This window comes from Macaca nemestrina, chromosome 5, assembly GCF_043159975.1.
Source record: "Macaca nemestrina isolate mMacNem1 chromosome 5, mMacNem.hap1, whole genome shotgun sequence".
NCBI lineage: Eukaryota > Metazoa > Chordata > Mammalia > Primates > Cercopithecidae > Macaca > Macaca nemestrina.
In genome coordinates, this window is record NC_092129.1 from 34,184,103 (window position 1) to 34,210,226 (window position 26,124).

The 26,124-nt window shown below is 37.3% G+C and overlaps 1 protein-coding gene and 1 long non-coding RNA gene across 11 annotated transcripts in view; one reads left to right on the forward strand and one right to left on the reverse strand.

The window, feature by feature from the left end:
• LOC105465590 (laminin subunit alpha 2) overlaps positions 1-8,168 on the forward strand; it is a 628,094-nt gene extending 619,926 nt beyond the window's left edge. For 4 of the 7 annotated variants that reach the window (XM_071096438.1, XM_071096439.1, XM_071096441.1 and 1 more), the window contains 4 exons: positions 559-712; positions 3,931-4,061; positions 6,003-6,225; positions 7,811-8,168. In XM_071096438.1, coding sequence (XP_070952539.1) covers positions 559-712; positions 3,931-4,061; positions 6,003-6,225; positions 7,811-7,968 — 666 coding nt within the window. In that variant the 3' untranslated portion in view covers positions 7,969-8,168. The remainder of the gene's footprint in view (positions 1-558; positions 713-3,930; positions 4,062-6,002; positions 6,226-7,810) is intronic. The other 3 variants (XM_071096442.1, XM_071096443.1, XM_071096444.1) reach the window with 1 other exon arrangement.
• The window catches only part of LOC139363302 (uncharacterized), a 53,793-nt gene that overhangs the window by 4,101 nt on the left and 23,568 nt on the right, over positions 1-26,124 (reverse strand). For 2 of the 4 annotated variants that reach the window (XR_011623357.1, XR_011623354.1), the window contains exons 2-4: positions 16,936-17,097; positions 13,453-13,812; positions 1,027-1,247 (exon numbers count right to left, since the gene is read on the reverse strand). This is a non-coding gene — a long non-coding RNA (uncharacterized lncRNA). The remainder of the gene's footprint in view (positions 1-1,026; positions 1,248-13,452; positions 13,813-16,935; positions 17,098-26,124) is intronic. The other 2 variants (XR_011623356.1, XR_011623355.1) reach the window with 2 other exon arrangements.

The following is a 26,124-nucleotide window of genomic DNA, read 5'->3' on the forward strand; positions in this document are numbered from 1 at the left end:
GAGTTACTTCTAAATTCCTTGAATCCCCGATGTTTTATGCAAACTTTCAAGTTTTATGCATATTTGCATTTTCTTAGGGGAGGGTCTGCTGCTTTCATTAGATATTCAAAAGGAAGAAGCACTGAACCAAACCTAATTACCTTTTCAAATAGAAATTGAACATAGGCTATGACAAAATGTGTATATAGTAAGTTTAATAAACTATTAATAGAAACATAAAATCAGGAACATAAGAGACCAATTAAAACTTATGATACCCACATGGGGCCCATAGCTCTGTCAAACCAATGGAGACATAGTGTGCAGTATTTAGACTATGAGAACAGTCATATTCCAGGATAGATACATCTGAGTTGAGAAGCACAACACAGGATTTTCTGCATCCATGCCAGGAAGCCTGGTGGTAATAGAGAACCCAGGCAGCTTTGGGGGATGTCCTACCCTAAGACAACTGGCCAATAACCACACACATAGAGCACCCCACAAATGATTGTATTCTACGTAAAGGCAAAGTTCTGCTAAAACTTGACATTTGTTTCTTCTGATCTGAACGTTTAGGTGACCTATAGCATTGACGGCTGCATCAGGAATCTCCACATGGCAGAGGCCCCTGCTGATCTGGAAGAGCCCACCTCCAGCTTCCATATCGGGACATGTTTTGCAAATGCTCAGAGGGGAACATATTTTGATGGAACAGGTTTTGCCAAAGCAGGTAAGGCTCTTTCATTTCCTTCCTGTTGATTATTAACTGGATACAAATACTAACTTCTTGCTAGTACCAAATAATAAAAGTTCCCAGAGTCCTAAACTAGTATCCTTTATTTAAGCCAAAAATAAACTTATGAAAGTAATTTCAAAAATGCTTCTTAAAAATTCATGTATCTGATCCTGATAAGAATTAATAGAAGAAATAAAGTAAAGGTCTATTTAGAGAATTTATTCCATCTCCTTTACTGGAGATTAAGAACAGCAAAATAAATAATTTTGCAAGAACACTCATATGTTTATACTATGTTGTTTTCCTACCTTCCAGTTTCTGGAGATATGTTTTTTTTCTTCTTTTCAATTCCCTGCAAGGCTGTATTTCATAATCTCCTCCCCTTCAACACATACCCATACACACAATGCATACCCGTGTCCGTTTCTTGTTGATGGTGACGATGGCTGGCATCATTTCTGGCTTTCTCCACTCCATTTCCAATGAACATTTCCAGTATGGTTTTATATCACTGGTCATGAAGGTACAGCTAGGAAAAAGAAATAGGAAATAACCTCTACATAATAATTTTTTAATCCTTTGATTTTTAATTTTTGTGGGTACACAGTGGCTGTATATATTTATGGGTTACCTGAGATATTTTGATATAGGCATGCAATGCATAATAATCATATCAGGGTAAATGGGGTATCCATCACCTCAAACATGTATTCTTTATGTTTCAAACAATCTGATTATACTCTTTTAGTTAATTTAAAATGTACAATTAATTTTTTTTAACTGTAGTTACACTTGTGCTAGGAAATACTAACTCTTATTCATTCAAACTATTTTGTATCATTAACCATCCCTACTCCTCCCTGCCACTAACCTTCCCAACCTCTGGTAACTATCCTTCTAATTTCTATCTCCATGAGTTCAATTGCTTTCATTTTTAGCTCCCACAGATAAGTGAGAACATGTGATGTTTGCCTTTGTGTGCCTGGCTTATTTTACTTAATATAATGACCTCGAGAACCACCCATGTTCTTGCAAATGACAGGATCTCATTCTTTTTTATGGCTTATTCATATCCATTATATATATGTACCACATTTTCTTTATCCATTCATCTGCTGATGGACACACAGGTGGCTTCCAAATCTTGGCTATTGTAAATAGTGTTGCAATAAACAGGAGTGCAGATATCTCTTCGATATTCTTTTGAGTATATATCTAAGAGTGGAATTGATGGATCATATGGTAGCTCTATTTTTAGTGTTCTGAGGAACCTCCAAACTGTTCTCCATAGCAGTTGCACTAGTTTACATTCCCACCAACAGTGTACGAGGGTTCCCTTTTCTCTACATCCTCGTCAGCATTTGTTATATTGCCTATCTTTTGGATAAAAGCCATTTTAACTTGGGTGAGATAATAGCTCATTGTAGTTTTGATTTGCATTTCTCTGATGATCAGTGATGCACTGATCATCATGTTGAGCATCATGTTGAGCATGATGATCTGATGATCAGTTGAGCACCTTTTCATATACCTGTTTGCCATCTGAATATCTTCTTTTGAGAAATGTCTATCCAAATCTTGTACCCATTTTTAAATAGGATTATTAGATTTTTTTTTCCCTGTAGAATTGTTTGAGTTCCTTTTATATTCTGGTTATTAATCACTTCTCAGATGGGTAGTTTGCAAATATGTTCTCCCATTCTGTGGGTTGTCACTTCACTTTGTTGATAGTTTCCTTTGCTGTGCAGAAGCTTTTTAACTTGATGTGGTCCCATTTGTCTATTTTTGCTTTGGTTGCCTGTGCTTGTGGTGTTATTACTCAAGAAGTCTTTGCCCATTTCAATGTCAAATTTTGTGATGAGTTTCAGCTTCAGCTTCTGCAGTTAATGGATTGACTTGCCATCCTGCCTGGGCTCTTATAATTCTGGATCAGACCAAACCAGAAAATTACCCACTTCCTCTGTTTCTAATGGCCCTTGCCATCCCCTGAACACACAGTGTAATACAATTTACATAAGACTTGGGTGGTCAGAAGAGATCACTTCACTGGAAAACATACAATTCATCTTAACCTTTGACATCTTTGTTCTTAAATGTTTCTCCACCGACCCAGTCACTGGGACTTTGTATTGACCTCTTCATTCTTTCTGTCCTCAGCCGAACTTCCTCATGTCCTTCCTCTCTTCTCCTTACTTCTCCCTTTTGGTTTTATTTTGCAGAACAATTCAGCTTCTTCTACCCTTTATTTATTTTTTTATTTATTTACAGAATGGGTGTCACTATGTTTCCCAGGCACAACTGGCTAGCTTTTATTGTTAAAATCTGCTATGAACCCACCTTTGCCAATCCAAACCCATCGAGGTTCTCAGTAGAACAAAAGTCTTTCACATAACAGCTACCATCCTTCATTGGAGACAGCTGTGGCTACACATAGCATTTATTTCTTGACTAATAAATAGAAGACTTGGAGAAAATTCCCCTGAGTAGTTCCCTGATACTCAATTCAGTTTCCGTGGTCTAGACAGATCTTAACAGATCACTTTGTTCCTAAGAGGCCTATCTTAAATACTTGCTCAAAGATTTAAAGAAATCAAAGAGTCAAATATGGAAAATCATAGAGAAAAGAATTCACTGGATGAACAAGATAAGTCTACTTATGTCCCAGAAACTTCCCATCAACATTGTATTTACAGTTTCTCTCTGTATTAATAAAATGTGTGGCAACTTTTGAACCCTTTTAGATGATTATGGCACCATTTAGTGTGCCCCACTAAAATTTTACTGAAAAATCACTGAAATGTTTTTCTTAACCCAACTGAGAGACTTCTAAGATAATAATACCTGACAGTGAGATTCTTTGAGTCAATCTCAGTGTGTATCCATTTATTCAAATAATACATATTAAACCATCATGATGTGCCAGACACTTTAGTAAGCACAGGGATAAAATGGTGAAAAGTATAGACAATGCCCCTGATCTCATAGAACGTACATTCCAGAAGGGAAGGCAGCCCAGAAAAGAAGCAATAACTATGGAGTGTGTTACAGGACACAATGGTGGAAGATAGGCCAGGCAAGATCTGAAACTTACAGCCCTCATTAGAATTAGCTAGCATTTTAATTGAAATCTAATAAAAAGTCATGCATTGCACACGTTTGAATTAACAGTCCCCATACTCTAATCCACAATATTTAAAATCTTCATTTTACAGTTGGTGGATTCAAAGTGGGATTGGACCTTCTTGTAGAATTTGAATTCCGCACAACTAGAACAACTGGAGTTCTTCTGGGGATCAGTAGTCAAAAAATGGATGGAATGGGTATTGAAATGATTGATGAAAAGGTGAGTGTCAGCAATCGAAACATTTCTGATTTCTTCATGATATTGTTGATGTGTAGATATCGTTCATGTGTGACGAACTCGAATATTTTGAAGCCTGGCTGTATTCTTTGTTGGGAGAAAGCTAAATTGTATGTTTTCATCCTTCTGGATTATTTCAATTTGTGTATGTTTTCAGCATAACTATTGTGTAGGCCAGTATAAACTTTAAATGCATTAATTCTACAGCAAGCCAATTATGTTGACTAATAATGAACCAAATAGTTTGAGATCTCAAGTTCTTACTGTGTTGCTATGAATACACTCTTATTCTCCTCTTAAGCAACACACTGTCTATGAAACTATTGACTCCAGTGGGAGAAAAGGCAGAGGTGTGGATCATCTAAAATTAGTCTGCCTCTTATAACAGGCTAGGCATCTCTTAGAAGTCAAGGTAGCCAACTGACATAACAGTTTCTCAATTTTTTAAAAGAGCATCCAGATACCATTTCAAAAAACAGCAAATTTATAAAAGTAGTGTGTCAGATTGATAATAATTGATAATCAAATTCTAAACACCTCTCTAAGCCCTGCAGTGAGACAACTTTGCACTATAGGCAGCAGGTAAAAAGAGAAGGCAGAACAAGAAATTTCACAAGTTTTCTATTTGGCTATTAAATAGGAATTGTACTTCAACTCAGTTCACGTTTCTACCCTTAGTGTTGCCTCCCAAGAAGAAAAATCACATAGTGACCTAAACTATTCTTTTCTTGCTTTCTTCCTCCTTCCGCTCAATTTTCAAACTGTCCTCAAACAAAAGTAATGCAGGAAAAAGGATCCACCAGCTTAGAGGTAAAAAAGGGTGAACAAATAAACAACACTTAATAGTTTTACCAAATTTTCAAAACACACTTTTACTACATCTTTTTCAAGTAAGCTTCATTTCATCAAGTGCTGTTAAGGGCAGTTACCATCAATATGTCACTATCATGTGCATTTCTCACCAAGCTCCTTTTACATGCAAAAGCTACCCAATATAGTATGCAATATTGTATACACCCAATATAGTATGCAATCTATATGCAAACTCCACCCAATATAGTAAACATTTCAGTAATAATTACATCACTAGAGTTTACAAACTTTTCACCTATTTACTTGCCTTTTTAATCTTCTTTTTTAAGACTTCATTTCTTTTACCTTGTCAAATGTGTTGCCAAACTGACTAATGTTTTTAATGTTTCAATATGTTTCATTTCTTCACCAGCTTCAAAAGAATTCTGTCATCTCAAATTTCAGGGGCCTTTCCACATTACTAAAAACAGATTTTTCTCATTTAGACCAGAACTTCTAATCTAAGTTCTTCATTGTTAGGAATTTAACTGGCCTTCTGGCTCAGGTCTTTGGCACCTGTGACATGAAACGGGCTCCAAAATATAATTTATGTAACTCTTAATCTTGTATATAAAATGAAATCCATGAAAGAAAAAACATAATTAAAACGTCAAAAGTTTAAAATTTTAAAAATCCTTTACTTTGAATTTGTAAACCAAATAAATAGTCACTTTAAACAATATCTTTTAAGAAAATTTTATAAGGTTCAGTAAGAACTCTCACATTCTACAAAGATCTGAGGTAGAATTTTTCCCTGTGTACACTAGGTCCTTTTCTTGTCACCTGGCCTCAAATTTTTCTGAAAGCAGAATTATTACCAGCTTTATGTATCTTGCCTATTAACTCCCAACAATGCCCCAAAGCAAAGAACATAATTTGTGGCTCCTGGTGATTAGATTTATACTTTAATTTCTATCAAGTTTTAAAATTTTTTTCAATATGCCCAGTTACATCCAGTTCAAATGATTCTGGCCGACGTCTTTCCTAGAGACCTGATCATTTTTATGTGTGAAACATCATGATACTTCTTTAATAAAACCATCTGTGACTGTTCTATTTCCTGCTTTCCAGCTGATGTTTCATGTGGACAATGGCGCCGGCAGATTCACTGCTGTCTACGATGCTGGGGTTCCAGGGCATTTGTGTGATGGACAATGGCATAAAGTCACTGCCAACAAGATCAAACACCGCATCGAGCTCACAGTCGATGGGAACCAGGTGGAAGCCCAAAGCCTAAACCCAGCATCTACATCAGCTGACACAAATGACCCTGTGTTTGTTGGAGGCTTCCCAGGTGAGTGTTGGCTACCCCAGCAAGAATGTCTTTGCTCTCTTATGTTAGTGGTTTTGAAATCATTTATATTTACATGTGTCTAAGAATGTGTGCTTATGTGTACTTGCTTCCTAGCTTTAGAATCTGCTCCTATAAATAGCACCTTACCTAAAATTTCCAGTGTGTAAAATGAACATATTATATAAACCACATGGGACTGAACTTTTCATGAGAGCCCCCAAAGTTTCATTTGTGGAGAGATTGAAGCTAGAGGAAATGAATTTGGCTTATAAAAGATATGAGGCATTTAACAGCAATTGGAGCCAAACTTGGTGTTCTTACTGATTTTTTTAAAATTAATATACCAGAGGAATCATAAAATGTTATGGAACTTATTTCCTCAAGTTCTGGAAATCATTGGGTTAAACGTAGCTAATTTCCCCCTTATGTTATTATAGAGTTTATATTTATATTACAAAGAAACCCAAGCAATAAATCCTCATTCAAAATCCTTCTCTAGCACATTAAACATAGCATGTGAACTGCAGAGATTTACCTAAAGTGCCCATAAACAAGAGTGGCCAACTTGATGAGAAGTAAGCCAAGTGGCTCTTAATAAGTACTGTAATAACATAGCCTCCTGGAATGGTCTTTCATCATTTTGTCAAGAGGAACTTTTGTCCCCGTCTACATAAAGCTCCTTTGCTTAATGAAACAAGCAAAATGTATATTCAGCCATTGTTGACAGAGCAACGTTGACAGAAATGCAATGGGGGCCCAACGACAGCTCCTCTTTCCAAAGTGCCTTCTGGGTTTTAAAAAGATCTTTTGCTTCAATCAGGATACATTCCAAGACATTACGAAGGAGGTAATGTACTTCTCCATTCAGTCTATGAAATGGGATCCTGATTAACACCTAGTAGGCCTGCTGAAACAAGCACCTCCATAATAAGAGGAAGATTCTACATGAATTTCCAAACTACTTAACCTTTAGGGATTTATTTTTACAATGTAAGAAAGTGATAAAGTCACCTTCAAAAAGTTCTAAGTCAGTACTTAAAAGTATTTGATCAATTGCTTTGTTTCATGAACTAACATTTTACGATTTTAATTCACAACTGTAAATTTGTTCATCCCAAACCACTTTATTTCATATCTTAAGATGTATATTCTAGATGTTTTCAGATTTTATAATATATAACTATTAAAAAGTTGAGGCTGGGCATGGTGGCTCATGCCTGTAATCCCAACACTGGAATTACACTTTGGGCTGAGATGGGCAGATCTCTTGAGCCCAGGAGTTGGAGAGTAGCCTGGGCAACACAGCGAAGGGAGGATCGCCGGAGCCCAGGAGGTTTAGGCTGCAGTAAGCCTTGATTGCACCACTGCACTCCAGCCTAGGCAACAGAGCAAGAACCTGTCTCAAAAAAAATTTCAGTTGATCTTTCTTCACAATTCTATTAGTAAGGCTAAAAACAAAACCACTAACTTTGCATAGAACAGCATTCCAATTTAATCTCAAGCTAACAGGTGACTTTGAAACATGCTCTTAACATTTGGCGCAGGAGCATTTCAAAGCTGAGCCCTCTTGCGTTGCCTTTTTCAGATGACCTCAAGCAGTTTGGCCTGACCACCAGCATTCCGTTCCGAGGTTGCGTCAGATCCCTGAAGCTCACCAAAGGCACGGGCAAGCCACTGGAAGTTAATTTTGCCAAGGCCCTGGAACTGAGGGGCGTTCAACCTGTATCATGCCCAGCCAACTAATAAAAATAAGTGTAACCCCAGGAAGGGTCTGTCAAAACAAGCATATGAAGTAAAACAAATATATTTTACCTATATATGTTAATTAAACTAATTTGTGCATGTATATAGAATTCTTTCTGTATTCAGATGGTGCTAATTCAGACTACAGACTGAATTTTAATTCAAGTTCTTTCTCAAGTCTATAAATATTAAACTAATTATTTCATTCTAAATAATTGCCTGTTTTGTGTGATTTTAAGGATAAAAGGAAACTGGCCATAAATTGTTGAATTTGCAACATGCACTCCAGTCATCTCAAGGAAAGAGTTCAGATGTAATTTATGAAGGCAATTTTTTTTAACTTATTCCTATTAATACTTTTATCATCCTTTACCATGTATGTCAGCTTTGGCCTTCTGTGCAAGTCACTGACAGGAAGGGAATTTGGCATGTGTGATTGGGAGGAAATCAGTTCTCTTACTCTGTTTGTGAAAGAATTAGCAAATCATTTTCCTGACCCAAGTTCATGATTAGAGAGTTTAACTAGCCATATGAGATAATAGCTTTTTATGCTGAAGGTAGAGGGTATAGATCAGATTCAGGCCAGAAAGCTTAATTATTTGATTTTCTTATTGATAATGATTTTTGGGCTTTGGGGAGATGCCAGAACCAAGCTTATGAATGACAACTAAGCACACATTTGATACTACAGTACTAAGAGTTGGGACTCTCTAAGCCTACAGTGAATATCACAATTTACACCTAGGTGGAGAGGAATAATGCTGAAATGCATTTCTACTTATCAGGAAACAATAAACCAGAAACTTAAAAGGCATACTTCATTGAGTCTTTTGGAGTTGTAATTTGACCTAACAAATTCATTTTCTAAAAAAGTTCTGTGTTTTGTTCTCCTTTTACCCATGATTTCAGTCATCTTCAAAGAGCTCTGTGAGAAGACTGGCCTTGATTTCATTCACCAGCTTAAAAAGGAAACGTTTCATTTGCCATCTTTAGTAGACAATGGTTGCAGTCTAAGAATTCAGAACATGTAAAGAACAGGAAACTTTCTTCTCCTATTTTAGCAAAAATTTTAGCAAAAAAGAATAATCCTCTCTGACAATGTTATCCACTAGGGGAAGGAAGGTGCTGTTTCCAATCGAGGTGATGACTGACATATTCACTATTTCACCACCGTCCAGTTGCTCAATACAATTTGTACACACAACTTCATTCTAGAGAAGCAATTCTCAACCCTGGCTCAGTGTTTTAGAAAAGTGCCTATGTTTTAGAAAAGGGCCTAGGGAGTTTTTAAAAATCTGGTACCTGGTCCAGTGATTCTGATTTTGTCTAGGACACAGCCAGAGCATAAGGTTTTTTTTTTGTTTTTTTTGTTTTTTTTTTTTTTTGAGACAGAGTCTCATGTTGTCACCCAGGCTGGAGTGCAATGGCACCATCTTGGCTCACTGCAGCCTCAATGTCCCCAGTTTAAGTGATCCTCCTGCCTCACTCCCCAAGTAGCTGGGACTACAGGTGCACATCACCATGCCCAACTAATTTTTATATTTTTAGTAGAGATGGGGTTTCACCATGTTGCCCTCTTGAACTCCTGAGCTCAAGCAATCTGCCTGTCTCAGTCTCCCGAAGTGCTAGGATTACTGGTGTGAACCACTGTGCCCAGTCAAGCATGAGGATTTTAAAAAACATTCCCAGGCAATTCTAATGTGTTGTCAAGGATAAGAACCACTATTCTAAAAAGAAACATTATCCTCCATGCCAACAAAGAGTTTTATAGTCATTCGAGAACCCTACTATTGGCTTTGTCTTGGCCATTTCCACACCTATTAAAAAAATAATATAGGCCAGGTGCAGTAGCTCACACCTGTAATCCCAGCACTTTGGGAGGCCGAGGCAGGAGGATCACTGGAACCCAGAAGTTTGAGACCAGCCTGGGCAACATAGGGAGACCCTGCCTCTACCAAAAATCTAAAAATTAGCCAGGCATAGCGGCATGCACCTATAATCCTAGCTACTCCAGGAGGCTGATGCAGGAGGATTGCTTGAGCCTGGGAAGTCAAAGCTGCAGTGAGCTGGTGATCATACCACTGCACTCCAGCTGGGGCAACAGAGCAAGACTCTGTCTCAAATGAAAGAGATATCTTTTTATATCAAATATGGAATCTAGTGAATTTAATATATAAAACATTGAATCTAGTGAATATCTTTTAACCAAACTTTAAGAAATAAAACTTTTGAAAACCAATGTGTTTTAAAAGTGGAAACATACATCTGCACTAAACACTGACATGACTTTGGGGGCTTAATCTGGACACTGAGTGGGATAAACGAGAATAAAGATGTTGGGTTCCTTAGATTAAAAGCTAAAGCCTTTCTTTCTTGAGTCTTGCACAGAAAGATATGTAACAAAATGGAAAGCAAAGCTACTTAAATTGGCACTCCTATCAGAATAAAATCCTGCTTCAGTCAATTTGTAGGTAGAGGCCTTAGAATGATAGAACTGGAAGTGAATTGAGATCAGCGAATACAGTGATTCTCAAGTCTAGCTAGATATTAAAATTGCCTTGGGTGCTTAAAAAAATCTACATTTGGGCTGGGCACTGTAGCTCATGCCTGTAATCCCAACACTCTGGGAGGCCAAGGCAGGAGGATTGCTTAAGCCCAAAAGTTTGAGACCAGCTTGAGCCACATAGTGGGACCTTATCTCTACAAAAAAAAAAAAAAAAAAAAAAAAAAAAAATTAGCTGGGAGTGGTGGTCCTTGCCTGTGGTCCCGGCTACTTGGGAAGCTGAGGTGGGAGGTTCACTTGAGCAGGGCAGGTTGATACTGCAGTGAGCCAGTGATTGTGACAGTATGCTGCAGCCTGGGCAACAAAGCAATATCCTGTCTCGAAAAAGAAAAACAAAATTGACATCTGGGTGTCACCCCAGCCCAATTAAACTATAATCTCTGGGTAGGGCCCAGGCATTGGCATTTTCTAAAAATCCCCACTTGATTCAAATGTGAAACCAAGACTGAAAACCCCTGGGCTCCTGTCACCTCCACATTTTATGGGGAGGAATTAGAAGGAACTCAAGGATATTTTGATAGCTGTGCTCAAAGTCCAGCCTTAATAAAGTTTCCCAGTGTAGTCCAGACAGTTGCATCTGGATCCAAGCAGAATTCACTGAATTAGGTTTGGGCAAAACTTATCCCATACAACATTCATACTCCAGAGTGACCCATGAATTTGGATAACCAAAAATTGTCCAAATTTTAAGATCAGAAATAAGACATTTTGGTTGGGCACAGTGGCTCATGCCTGTAATCACAGCACTTTGAAATGCTGAAGCAGGTGGATCACCTGAGTCAGGAGTTCGAGACCAGCCTGGTCAACATGGTGAAACCCCATCTCTACTAACAATACAAAAATTAGCTAGGCGTGGTGGGGCACCTGTAGTCCCAGCTACTCGGGAGGCTGAGGCAGGAGAATTGCTTGAACCCAAGAGGCGGAGGTTGCAGTGAGCCAAGATCATGCCACTGCACTCCAGCCTGGGTATCAGAGTGAGACTCCGTCTCAAAAATAAATAAATAATAAATAAGGACATTTTATGAAAGAGAAAAGTTTCTTCTCTAGTATTTTTAATTAATTTCTGACCTCAAAAATCAAATTAATACTTATCCCAAAACAAGATAAAATATTTTCTCCACTCAACCTTGTCCCCTCAATGATTTCCTCTCCTCCTACCACCCACAGCAATTATGAAGAAAGCAGAAGACTTTTCATTTATTTTCCAAACACCCACTCCTACCAGGTTGTCAGCCTTCTTCTTTAAAAAGGTGCTTTGCACTTTAGGAGAAAAACATTTGTGAGGGGACTTTTATTGAAGTTACCATGGTGAACACCACCGACTAAAGAACAGAGCAGATTTCAGCCCCAAAGCACCAGAACACTGACAGACACTTAGGGCTTCAATTAGCGCTTTAAAAAAATCATCACTATTTTCTCCTACTCTGATTTAACCTATTGTCCCCAACTACAGAACTCTTCTAGATTTCCTACTTACTGACGGAGGAAAAAAGGACTTTGACAAGTTGAAATTCTCTCGATGTTATATGAATTATTTGCTGAGTTATTTGGTGTACAATATAATCTGTGATTAACATGAAAACAAAACACAATACCATAATCCATTTTTGCAAGCCCTGAGTATACTCTTTTTTACTACCACTTGCAAAGGATGTGACTCAACTGCTAATGCCACTTTTTAATCTCATGTTAATGTCTTTTAATCTCAGTTAAATTAAGAGCGATATAAAAACATATGCACTTTATTCCTTTGCTCAACTGAGATTAATACATACCTCACACCCAAAGTATACCTGGAGGGAAGCAATGCCCCAGGCTGGACCCTAAGTTCCAACTTGATTTCGGAATCTTGGCATGCAGGGTGGTGGCTCAGACTCATTCTTCGACCTTTATGCCAGTTACCTAAGTGAGCATGATGTTTGTGCCCATTATTGATATGAGGGTGTCATTGGCTGAACTGTGTCTCCACAAAATTCATGTGTCAATGTTCTAAACCAGAGTACTTCAAAAAGTGACTCTATTTGGAGATAGAACCTTTAAAGGAATAATTAAGGTGAAATGAGGTCACTTGGATGGGCCCCGATTCAACATGACTGATATAAGAATTTGAGAAGAGATTAGGCCACAGATAGGCATACAGAGAAAACCACGTGAAGATGAAGAGAGAAGACGGCCATCCACAAGCCAAAGAGAGAAGCCTCCAGAAGAAACTGACCTTTCCAACACCTTGATCTCAAACTTCTATCCTCCAGAATTGTGAAAAAATAAATTTCCATTGTTTATGCCACCCAGTCTGCGTTACTTAGTAATGGTGGCTCTAGAAAACTAATATGGAATGTTTCTTCACTAAAAATAATATTTAAAAAATTTAAAGTATCAGCACATTTCAGGTTCTCTGAAGAGTGACATATATATCATAGAAATCCATTATTTTGAACAGTGACCATTAAAACTTATGTAATGATTAGAAAAAGTTTGAGAATAAGAAAAGTACATTCATAACATACTTAAGAAAGTTGTTTTATATATTCTTGGGGATATTAGAAATAGCTACATTCAGTTATAAGTCAGAATTAATACTTTTTGAACGTTTTGGTAGAATGGGCTCTCTTGAGAGCTAGTTTTGTATCTTTAGGTTTGAAGAACTGCTCATTCACCCTTGGACAAATTAAGGCCCTGTTTTATTTAGAAAAGTTATCTCCCGGAAGCGCTACACTTCTGCAGGAACACACCTAGAGATAGAAAAGGTGGTAGCAGTAGAAGAAGTGAGAAGTAATTAGACACTGATTTATTTTGAAGGTTGGGTTAGGCTATTTTTGCATCACTATAAAGAAATATATGAGGCTGGGTAATTTATAAAGGAAAGAGGTTTAATTGGCTCACAGTTCTGACGCTAAAGGAAAGAGGTTTAATTGACTCACAAGAAGCATGGTGCCAACATCCGCTTGGCTTCTGCTGAGGGCTTCGGGAAGCTTACAATCACGATGTAAGGCGACAGGAAGTCAGCCCATCACATGGCGAGAATGGGGAGCAAGAGAGAGAGAAGGGGGAGGTCTCAGACTCTTATTAAACAACCAGATCTCCATGAACTGACTGAGCAAGAGCTCACTTATCACCAAGGGGGTGGTGCTAAACCACGCATGATGGATCTGCCCCCATGATCCAATCACTTACCATGAGTCCCCACCTTCAACACTGCAAATCACATTTCAACATGAGATTTAAAGGGGACAAACGTCCAAACCATATCAAAGGTGGACTAGTGCTTCCTGAAGGATCGCCTATGGAGTGTGACAAAATAAGATATTGATAACTTGTGGTCATCTGGAAGGATAGAGTAAGTATTACTGGGGGATGTGAGTGGAGTAGGCATTTTGTGGAAAACATAACACAGAATTTAGTTTTAGACATGTTTAATTTAAACTACCCAGTAGTCATCTAAGTGCATCATGCCACAGGCAGTTGAACATAAGGGTCTGCAGTTCAAGGAAAAGATCTGAACTACAGATATAAATATGGGAATCATGAGAATATTGATGTTACTTATAACTACAAGACTGAGCGAGATCACTAAGGGAGTGAGTATAGAGGAAGGACTATGGACACACTCCCACATTAAGAGTATTAAGAGTATGGGCATCAGAAACATTATTCAGAACTTAGAAATAGGCAAAATAAATTTCTGGATATTCTTTCAGTGCAGTACTTACTGGGCTTGTCTTTCTATCAACTGGTCTGTTTTACAACTCCACATAGGCAAAGGTTAACTTGTAGGTTTTTGTCTAGTAGGGATGCAAATAAGTTTTGTCTGGTGGAGAGATAACCCTAAAGGTAACAGTTTTATATCTGAGAAATCTTATCCTAATATTCTTTTATGAAATGTGTGTGTGTGAGAGAGAGAGAGAGTGTGTGTGTGTGTGTGTGCGTATGTGTGTGTAGCTTCTCAAATTCTTATACCAGTTTTAACATTTTATTGGTTCCCTCATGGATTAAGTTAAATAAAATCTTTGACATGAGTTCACACTATCTTTGCCTGAGAGCCATAAATTTTTTAACTTTGAAAACTGGGAAAAAGGGAAAAGGAGTAACCAGCTGAATTTGCCCAGGTTAATTGAAAACTAAAAGCCAGTTCACACAATGTGTTTATTTGTGCTTGAATTTTCTCAACACCCCGACCTTATGTTTCCACTGCTACATTTCTTATGAAGTAAATAGTAAGTTTAAAAGTTACTTTTACGCTAAGGAGGGAAAAAAGGCTTAAGAGAAGAATTTTGGCTTTTTATTTCACTTTTATGGGCAATTACATTCTCCTGTTAGCCTCAGCTTCTAGACACAAACACACACACACACACACACACACACACACACACACACACAGTCTTATCTGTTTAATAATGTTGGAGCCAAGAACAGATTATCTGAAGCCAAATACACCACTGATTTTTATATTTCTTTACAGAAGTCAAACTCTTGAACAATAATAAAGGATTGAAAAAACATAGAATTTTTAAATCATTTTGTTACTTTTGAATTACATAGGACAAAACAATAGTTTTAAGTAAAAAAATTATGTCAGCATATTATTTAAGATCACTTTATGTAATTAATTTGTATAATATTTAAAGTCTATTATCTTACATGTAACTTAAATAAAATTATTGACTTTAACATCACAAAAGAAATATCTGAACAGACTTTCACTGAATTTGGAGAACGTGTTTTGGATTGACTTAATTAAAATGCAAACTACGCAACATTACAGAATTCACTGGAGCACCCTGATGGGCACCTCAGGGAGATGGGCAATCATCCCTGAAACTGAAGTATCCACATTAGAAACTGTTAACTGTTTATGGAGGAAAATACACCATACATATTAACACATGGTGAACAGAAAAGAAACACAATATCAAGTACCAGTTCCAAATCAAAATTCACCAAGCAGATGCTACAAATTTTAGGTGCTGATGAGTCATTGTGCTATATTTTGCATAGGCAACTCTATAGAGTGTGTTCCAGGGTTAGAACCACCAAGGACTTATTTAAATAAATAAATGAAGGTTCATACATCTTTCAAGAGGTATAGAATAGGCCAATTAACTTCTTTGTACATAAACAGATGGAGATGGAGTACAGAAGGGTAGAAGGATGGGAGGGAGAGGTAGAAAGAAAGAGAGATTTAGGCTTTTCCCATTTTAAAGGTGATAGTCCCTTTCATTTAAATATGTAAATAAGAGAAAATGTATTTATAAATTTCTTTCATTTGGTCTTATACCAAATGCATATTAATATTTTCATTGACATTTTAACAATGTGTTGTGGAATCAAAAATGGACCAAAACTAACTTTATGATCTGATGTTTGTAATTCTTACATTTTTATACCTTAAAATATCAATTGGATTATTTAGATACTCTTCATTTTTTTGATTCTTAATGATAATTAAAAAGTTTACACTACCATGTGTAGACGATTCTCCAGAATAACACATTGTTGCTATGAATAGTTTAGTCCCAGTAAATAAAATGTAAATTGAATATAATTTAACATTTCATTTTCTTTCATAAATTGGTTTTTAATGTATTAGTGGTAATCATGCTGCCTCATATAACGAGATAAATGTAAATTATGGATCTGGTGAGGCAGATGAATATAAATTATGGATCTGGTGAGGCAGATGAATATAAATTATGGATCTGGTGAGGCAGATGTGCAGAAATTACTTCATAACAGTCAAAACAATCAAGGTGTTCAGCATCACTGTGTTGGGTAGTTAACAAAATGAGTAACTGAATCATAAAATTTATCTGGTTTTCATTAATTGGCATGCATACTCACTTGATGTGCTCCAGCAGGCTCTAAACAGTGCAGCTATTAAGTGGAAACTTTTAATACTTTTATTTTGTATAATGCTCTTTTAAATGGAAATAGAAATATTTGCCATTTTTGCCTTATAAAGACAAGAATTCTCTTGAGCACAATCATAAACCCTAGATGTACAATATCACTAGTGAGAAAGTACAGTTTAGCAATAATTTTCAAATGGTATGTTGAGACATGTCAGTGGGTCATAAGATCAAATTACAGGTTAGTAAAAGAGCAACTTTTATAACAGAGTAGGATGGAAGGAAATGAATAGAATAGAACACAGTAACAACACCAAAGTGCACTGTAAAGAGGAAGCATTGTTTCGTGAAATTTGTCTTCTGTATGTTTCTGTGAGTATACACACTGGGTCATAATATAAAATGTATTTGTTTCTGTGGATTATAATTTTTAAAAGTTGAAGTAGAGGATATCAGAAAATATGGGAAAATAAAATGGGGGAAAATGAAAGGGATCAATAAGGAAATTATTTCTTTGGGGAAATTAGAATAATAAATTTGTAAAATGTATATACTAACCAATACAATTGGCTTAGTAATGTAATATAGACCATCAAGCTGTACTCTCAAACCTCACTGGGGTGTTCCATTAAAAACTGTAGCTTAATGAAGACTCCGCAATTGTTATGGCTCTGACTCTACCGGATAGCAAGGGCTTCAGTTGAATCCGAAAACTTGACACTGAAAAGAACAGAAAAAAGGTGGTAACAATAAAGAAGAGTCATGGGAGAACAAAGTTATTGAAGGAATAATGGAACAGGAATATAATGGAAACTAAAGACAACCAGATCCAGCACAGTAAAACTAGGATTTCTCTTTTTGAATTAAAACATTGCCAAAATCTCATTTCCTCAGCAGACTCTGAAGAGTAGAGCCCCCATAAAAGAATTTTTTAAAAGGCAAATAAAATACAAAGAAAGATTTGTTCAGATCAGCCTTTAGGTTAAGAATAAACCATTTCTTAAGATCCATTTGTAAAAATCAATTCAGACATAAACTAACAAAAATGTGTGCAGCAATTGTAGTAGCTCATGCATAATTATAATACTGGATAAAATAATATACTATTTTGTATGGGTTCTTAAAAAAATCCTTTTTAAGGTAAAAGAAAGGTACGTTTATTGAATGTATTGCACTGCAGAAGACAACTGCCTGAAATCTATTCTCTTTACTTCCGGAAAGAGTTCCTTACATTTTCTTAGGGACCTATTCCTTTCACCATCCCTATGCCAGAACTGGGTGCTACCAACTCAATAAGTGAATTCCATTCCGCTTCCTGCCTACAATGCTTGAGATGATAAGGAATCTAATCAGAGCCAGTGAGTTTTTAGTAAGGCTTATTTGAAATGATGCACCCCTCTCCTGAGCTAAAGCGTAGTGTGCATAAGGATGTGATAGTTGCAACTGTTGTATCTGATTTGCTACTAAGTAGGGACAGCCCAGATCTGCCAAGCGATCAAGGGAAGCATCCTGAGGATGAAGATGACATTGCAAAAGGCAGAATGGAGAAACTACATCTCCGGTAAGACCTCATCTGAAGTCTGTCATAACTCTGCCCTTTTCACCTATGTACACTAGAATAGTTACTTTGTTGTTAAAGCCAATATTGGAGTTTCCTCTCATCTGCAATATTCGGTTCTAATGGATAGATCTGCGAGCCATGTGCCAGACCCTGTACTCTGCCTAACAGACACAGTTTCCTAGTAAATGCCCTCAACAGTCCTTTGTGACAGCACTGTTGTCATCCCCATTTTAGATATGAAAAAACAGAGGCTTAAAACAATTAAGTGACTTGCCCTAAGTCACCAAGCCAGAAGGTCCTGAAACCATACATTTTAAATTCAAAACATTCTCATTAGGTTCAATACGTTCCAAAAGTAAAATCCTATATTACTTTTCTAACATTTCAATTATTTTAAAAACTAGAACTTGCAGGATACAGGTTAAGTAGGGATTGGGAGCCCAGTGCTGTTCTCATTGAGAAGAGAGGTAAACGACGTTCCTGACCTTTCTTTCCACATACATTCAGTTAAATCCTAAAACATACAGGCACTCTTGAGACAAGAAGTATATCTTGTCCACAGTTCTTTAGTTTGTAAGCAAAATCTTCAAACCAGCCAAAGCAACTCAAGTATGTTTATTATCAAAATATCAGGATTTTTCATGGAACCCAAAGGAAAAACAGAGAAGCCTGAGATCGTAAGGACATGCAATCAAGGACTGAAACGATCAGGGCTCGTGGCAGCTATTCTGCCTCCATCTTTGCTTCCTTCCCACTGTGTTTCTGCTTCAGTCTTCTCTCTCTCCAGATGGGATGCCTGGCTTTGGCTTCATGGAAATAGACAACCTCTGATTCTAACAGTTATTTTCAAGGGGCCTATGGAGAAGAACCAGCTGCTCTTTATTCAAATTTTAAATTCCCTAAGAAGGAAGCATGACTGGCTGGACATGAATCAAGTGTTGACCTCTTGTGAACCAAGTGCTATTGCAGGATCAGGTGGTACGAATAATCACTCTCAAGTGGCTGAGAGGTGAGGTGATCCTAGAGAGGAGGAGATTGGCTACACAGAAATCCAAAAACTGTTTGACTATAGGATTAGCAGTAAAACAAACCAAGACAAAGTCAGAGCTAAATTCAGGATGCATAGAAGTTCAGGGGAGAAGGAATTCTGTGGGGCTGTCACGTGAGGGTTTGAGTCCCCAGGGAAACTTGAACTTGGTCATTAAGAGATTTAGGAAGAAGAAGGGAAGGTAATCCAAATAGGGAAATCTGAAACCTGAACAACAGAACGTGATCTGATGAATGAATGAAATAATCGTTTTTTAAATAAAATATGTAACAACAGAAACAGTCATTGAAAAAAAAATGAACTGACATGTTGAAAGTAGAGCTTTTTTGATATCCCTAAAGAGGTAGTAAGAATTATGTGGTGTCTCTTCAAATTCTTCCAAAAAGACAGACAATAAATGAATTTCTCGACTAAGTGTGGTTTTGAAGTGAAAGCTTTATCACCACAACTAAAAAATATTAGTCATTGATTAAATGATAATGAGTTTTTAAAATCTTTCTTCTTTCTTCCCCTGCTTCTAAACAACCCCATCTGCCTGATAAATCGATATAAATTGCTCCATAATTTAAAGGCTTAGTGTTTACTCAGAATATTTGGTTTGTGTGTCTATTGCAGTCCACATAGTGCAAATATGAAAAAAATATCTAATTTTCTTAATGGAAAGTCTATAATTGATTCAATCTAATGTAGTTCTGAAAGATTAATAAAGATACTTCTCCTCATGGCAATAAGACAAACATTAAACAAAAACTTCTCTGAGGAGTGAATGGCAACCCCAGCGACCTCCTTCTCATGATCTGCAAACACTTTATAAACACATCCAAGTGGGATGTGACGGCTGGATCCACTGTCATCTCTCCCGAACTAAACTAGATTGCTTTCCCACTCAAGTGGAATAAAAATGTAAAACTCAAATAATGACCTTTATTTATGCTTTCTAGATCAAACATTAGGATTCTCAGAAATGATTTTTCAATTAATTCTAAAACAAGGTTATTAATATTAGTAGCTTGATAAATTATAAAATGCCTCTTGCTTTTCCTCTGTCTTCTCCCTTTTTCTTTGCCTTTCCATTATGTCACTCTCTTGTTTAAAAAAAAAAAAAATCTAATCTTGGTGAATACCTGATTGAGATCAATAGACATGGCTATGAAAAATGAGAACAAGAAAAGTTATCACTCATCTTTCATCTGGCACCTAAGTTTGAGAGCCTCCTATATGTAATGCACTGATTAGGTGCTGGAGACACAATGTTGAATAATTAAGACAGAATCCCTTGTCTCTTCTCTTCCTCTGGGATAGGAAGGTAAGTCGAGCAGTAAATAAAATAAAACTTTGTTGGGAGTACTATAAAGGAAACAAGGGACTAAAACAGAGAGAAATGGGGAAACCAACTTTAGAATGTATGCTCAGGAAAGCCTTTTCTCATTTTAGGTGATACCTAAATAGTATCTCATTTTAGACATCATTTGGGTGACACCTAAAATGAGAAGAAGCCAAGTATCTGAAAAGCATGTTCATGCGTTTGGGCAAGGCAGGGTGTCACCCCTCAGTAGGCAGTTTGAGCAGAACTAGAACACAGAGACTCCAAGCTGGGACAGGATAGATGTCTTCTAGGAAGTGGAAGAAGATCAGTGTGGCCAGAGGTTAACAAGCCAGTGGAAGGATGGCATGAACTGAGTTGGACAGAGGTTCAGGACCACATCATGCAGGGTTTTATGCGTTATGGGGATGAATTTGGGTATTGGTTTTAAGAGTAGTGACAGGCCACCGAAAAGCTTTAATCACAGGGCCTGATTCAGTTTCTTTTGCTGCTACCTGAATACAGGATTGGAAGGGCACGAGAGCAAAAGCAGAAAGACCCCCAAAGTAATTGTGGCAAAAAGGTGATAGTGGCCTGGACTACGGTGTGTTTGCAGAAACATAGAGAAAAAGATACATTAAAGAATATTTGAAGACAGAGCTAGACTTAAGATGGATTGGGTGCAGGAGAGGTATCTGAGGAATAGGCAAGGAAGATTTCAAGGACAACTTTTAGATTTCGGGACTTGAAAGATCATGCAGATACTGACGATGTTGTTTATAAGACTAAGGAAAACTAGGGAGGTGAGAGGAGAGTAACAACTATAGGATACTTTGTCTACAGAAAATCCAGGCTTACTGGGCTTTAAATCTTATGAAAATGTGTCATCTAACATAACTAAGAGGTACACAGTAGGGCAGGATCCAAGTGCTGGACTTTAGGGCTCTGAGTCCGCTGCTCTGTGGTTCTCTTAACTCTGCCCTGTTCCTTATGGGTTTATCCTCAGGCACAACAGCCGCAACAGTTTCCAGTATCAGTACATTTTTAGACAGAAGTGGCCATCTTGACCACTCTATGCTTCCTACAAGTGAAGAAAGATTTTCTAAAAGTTTTACAGAAGTCTATACTCAGTTCTTATCGGCAGAATATAACTACCCCCAACCAACAGTATGCAGGAAAAAGGAGATCTTCATATTTTCTAGTATCAATAAGGATATTTTTCCCAAACTAAAGATAGAATTCTCTTCCCAAAATATGTTAGGAAATTGCAAATAATAAGATAAAATCAGGATTTAGGTATTTACCCTAATGTATTGAAAATGTATGCCCACTCAAAAACCTGCACACAGATGTTTATAGCAGTATTATTAATAATTGCCAAAAATTGAGAGCATCCAAGATGTCCTTCAATAGGTGAATGGATAAACAAACAGTGGCATATCCGTATAATGCAATATTATTCAGTGATAAAAAGAAATAAGCTATCATGTAATGAGAATACATGGAGGAAACCTAAACGTACATTTCTCCTTTTTTAACTATCTAACTTAAAATGTGATACAGGCTTCGAAGTGAAAGAAGCCATTCTGAAAAGACAACATACTGTATGATTTTAACCATATGACATTCTGGAAAAGGGCAAAGCTATAAAGACAGTAAAAGGAACAGTGGTTTCCAAGGGGCCAGAGGGGAGGAAGGGGGAGAAATGAGTAGGCAGAGCACAGAGGATTTTTAGGGCAGTGAAACTATTCTGCATGATACTGTCATGGTGGATACATGATATTATGCATTGGTCAACACCCACTCTGTACAACACAAACAGTGAAACTTAATGTAAACTATGAACTTTGGTTAATCATAATTTATCAATATTGGTTCATCAGTTGTTATAAATGTACTGCACTAATGTAAGTTAATATTGTAATACAGGAAACTCTGTAGGGGTTGGCAGTGGAAAGGAGTTTATGGTTTCTGCTCAATTTGTCTGTAAACCTACAATTTTTTCTGAGACAGAGTCTCACTCTGTCACCCATGCTGGAGTGCAGTCATGCAATCTTGGCTCACTGCAACCTCTGCCTCCCAGGTTCAAGTGATTCTCATGCCTCAGCCTTCCTAGTGGTTGGGACTACAGGTGTGTGCCACCACACCTGACTAATTTTTGTACTTTTTGTAGAGACAGAGTTCCACCATGTTGGCCAGGCTGGTCTTGAACTCCTGTCCTCAAGTGATCCACCCACCTTGGTCTGCCAAAGTGCTGAGATTATAAGTATGAGCCACCATGCCCAGTCCCTACAATTACTTTTTTAAAATGGTCTATTAAAATAAAATCAGGACTCTGCCAACCAGAAATACAGGATAAACAGAGCTGCATAGGTGACTAATGATGTCTACAATGGGTGAGGGAAATAACTAGATTCTTTTTAAACATCTTGAATTTGTGATGTGAAGTATCATGTCGAATATGTCAGGTAGGCAGTCAGATGTGTGGATCTGACACTCAAAGGATAGGCCTGAGCAAGAGATATGAATTTTGAAGGCAAGGGGTCAAAAATTCATGGCAATTAGTAAGACCTCTGTATTAGTCCATTCTCATGCTGCTACGAAGAAATAACTGAGACTGGGTAATTTATAAATGAAAGAGGTTTAATTGACCCACAGTTTCTTATGACTGGGGAGGCCTCAGGAAACTTATAATCATGGCAGAAGGCACCTCTTCACAGGGCTGCAGGAGAGAGAATGAGTGCAAGCAGGGCAAATGCCAGACACTTATAAAACCATCAGATTCAAACAAGACTCACTCATTATCACGAAAACAGCATGGGGGAAACTGCCCCCATGATCCAATTACCTTTACCTGGTGCCGCCCATGACACGTGGGGATTATTACAATTCAAGGTGAGATTTGGGTGGGGACACAGAGCCAAACCATATTAACCTTCTAGGGAGAGAGAGAAAAATAGAGGGTTCCAGGACCAGGTATGAGAAACTGTGGCAGGAGAATAGGGTCTGGAGGCAGGGAACCCAGGCTGATTCACACTGACTACCTAGAACTGAATCAAAAGGAAAACCCCACCTCTGCACACCCAAGTAACAAAAGAATCAAAGCTTACTCCCTTTGTAACTCCCCACCACCACCTTTTTTCTGCCTTGCAGATGGAAAAATGAAACTACCTCTGATTGGTCCCTTCCTGCAACCAATCAGACTGGTCATAGGCCAAGTCTTCATGTGTAACTTTGTAACTTCACTTCAGCCTCTGATTTGGTCACCTTCTGCAACCAATCAGACTGGTTGCAGGCCACTACTTCATTTACATAGGGTGTAAACCAAGTAACCAATGGGAAACTTCTAGAGGGTATTTAAACCCCAGAAAATTCTGTAACAGGCTCTTTTGAGGTGCTTGCTCAAGCCCACTCCCATTCTGTGGAATATACTTTATTTCAATAAATCTGTGCTTTTCTTATGTTGCTTTGTGCATTTTGTCCAATTCTTTGTTCAAAACACCAAGAACCTGGACACCTTCTACCAGTAACAGAACTACCACATTCAGAGGTTGAACTTGAAGGTGATGTCAATGAAGGAGAATGAGAAGGAGCAATGAGATTTTAGGAAAATGTGATGTCAAGAAAGCTAAGAGAGGAGAGTGTTTCAGGACACAGGGAGAGTCAAATCTTATGTTATTTCTGTTTAGTGTTTTAGTTCTATTAAACTCACCATAATTGGTTGTCGCTGGGGGTTTTTTGTTTTTGTTTTTGGGTTTTGTTTGTTTGCTTGTTTTTGTGGACAATACCTATATTGGTTTAACACCTTTTTTTTGCTTACTATCCTTTCTTGAATTCCACGCCCTCCATCTGGCTTATTTGTTTGTTTGTTTGTTTGTTTTTTGCTCAGGAATTAGATAAATAACTCATTTAGTGAGGGTGAACTTCTTGGTTTGTAAGTGTCAGAAAATATGTTTGTTCAGCTCTTAATCTTGAGTGATTGTTTTGGGTATAAAATTCTAGGTGGACATTTTCCCTCAGCATTTGATGATACGATTACATTGTCTTTCTACATCAATGAATGCTAATAAAAAATCTACTTTTATTTGATTAGTGTCTTTATAGGTACTTTCTTTCTTTTCTATGGTAGTTTTTAAGAGTTTCTCTTTGTTTATGATAATCTGCAATTTCATTACGATGTATTTAGGTGAAGATTTTGGTTTTGCACTATTCAGAACTTAACGTACATTTTTCCATTTAAGATTTAAGTCTTGCAATTTGAGAAAATTTTCTAACATATCTCTTTAAATATTGTCTCTTCCAAATTTTTTTTTTCTCATTTGAATCTTAGTTAACTTAAATTGGAGCTTCTCATTTTATCTTCCATGTGTCAACCTGTCTTTCATACTTCCCGAGACAGATCCAGGTTTTTTGGGACCTGCAGTTTAGACAATCTGGGAGTCTTTAAACTTAGACTCCCAGAAAAAATCTGCGAAAGAACACAAAAGTACAAGTAGAAAATTAGATATGAAGTACATATTTCTTTAGAATAAGAAAAGTAAATCACATAAATTAGACATTGAAACAAAACAAACAAATTCTACAAACATAATAAACTCCAGAAAAATATTGTAATATGTATATTAACTACTAGAATACCTCCATAATTATTTATTGTTCTCCATCTTTGGGTGCATATTTTTCTGTGACAATAATTATGTAATATATTTTTCAATTGAGGGAATGAAAAATATTTAATCTCTCCTCTAGCTTGGTTATTATTGACAGCTGTTTTAGTGCCGCAAGTCATCATTGGTCAAAAAATGTGCATGGACTCTTCAATGTTATCTAACATACAAAAAGTATGACAGAAGCCAAGTGGAATGAAAAAATTCTGCAGTCTTCATCAATTGCAGTTAAAAATCTCACTTTGCAAATTTTTTTAGCAACATATAACAATATAAACACACTGCTAAGGAGGAGCATAAGCTGAAGGGTCTATGCAATTGAGGGGCCTAGAGCTTAAGCACCATTACTTCATTATAAATTTGGTAAATCAGTCTCTGTGTATTTCCTCTTTCTTTCTTTCTTTTTTTCTGCTGTATTCTTGCTTTTTCAATTCTATTTTGCATTTCATTAATTCTCTTTTAAATGAAGTTAGTCTGCCATTTAGCCCATCTATTGACTTTTTCATTTCAATGACTCTTTTTTTTTTTTTTTTTTTTTTTTTTTGAGACGGAGTCTTGCTCTGTCGCCCAGGCTGGAGTGCGGTGGTGCAATCTCCACTCACTGCAAGCTCTGCCTCCCGGGTTCACGCCATTCTCCTGCCTCAGGCTCCTGTGTGGCTGGGACTACAGGCACCCGCCACCGTGCCCAGCTAATTTTTGTATTTTTAGTAGAGACGGGGTTTCACCATGTTAGCCAGGATGGTCTCGATCTCCTGACCTCGTGATCCGCCCATCTCGGCCTCCCAAAGTGCTGGGATTACAGGCGTGAGCCACCGCGCCCGGCCGTCAATGACTTTTTTTATCTCTGAAATCTGTTTTTCTTTTTCATGCCTTCCTATAATTTTCAAAAAATAATATCTATTATTCAGTTTTTTCTTCATAAGTATCTAAACATTTTAAAGATTCTGATATTTTAATTTACGCTAAGTTGCTCTATTATCTATAATTCCAGTCATTGGAATGCTTCCGATCGTTATAGAGGCAAACAATCACAGGGTGGTAGAGTGCCTTGGTGTTTTGTAATTTTTGATTGTATGCTAATTATGATGACAGTCTTTCATGTGCCCTGGCTTACGAAGGCATCTCCATGGAGCACTTTTCTGTTTATCTTTATGAATACAGCCCAGGT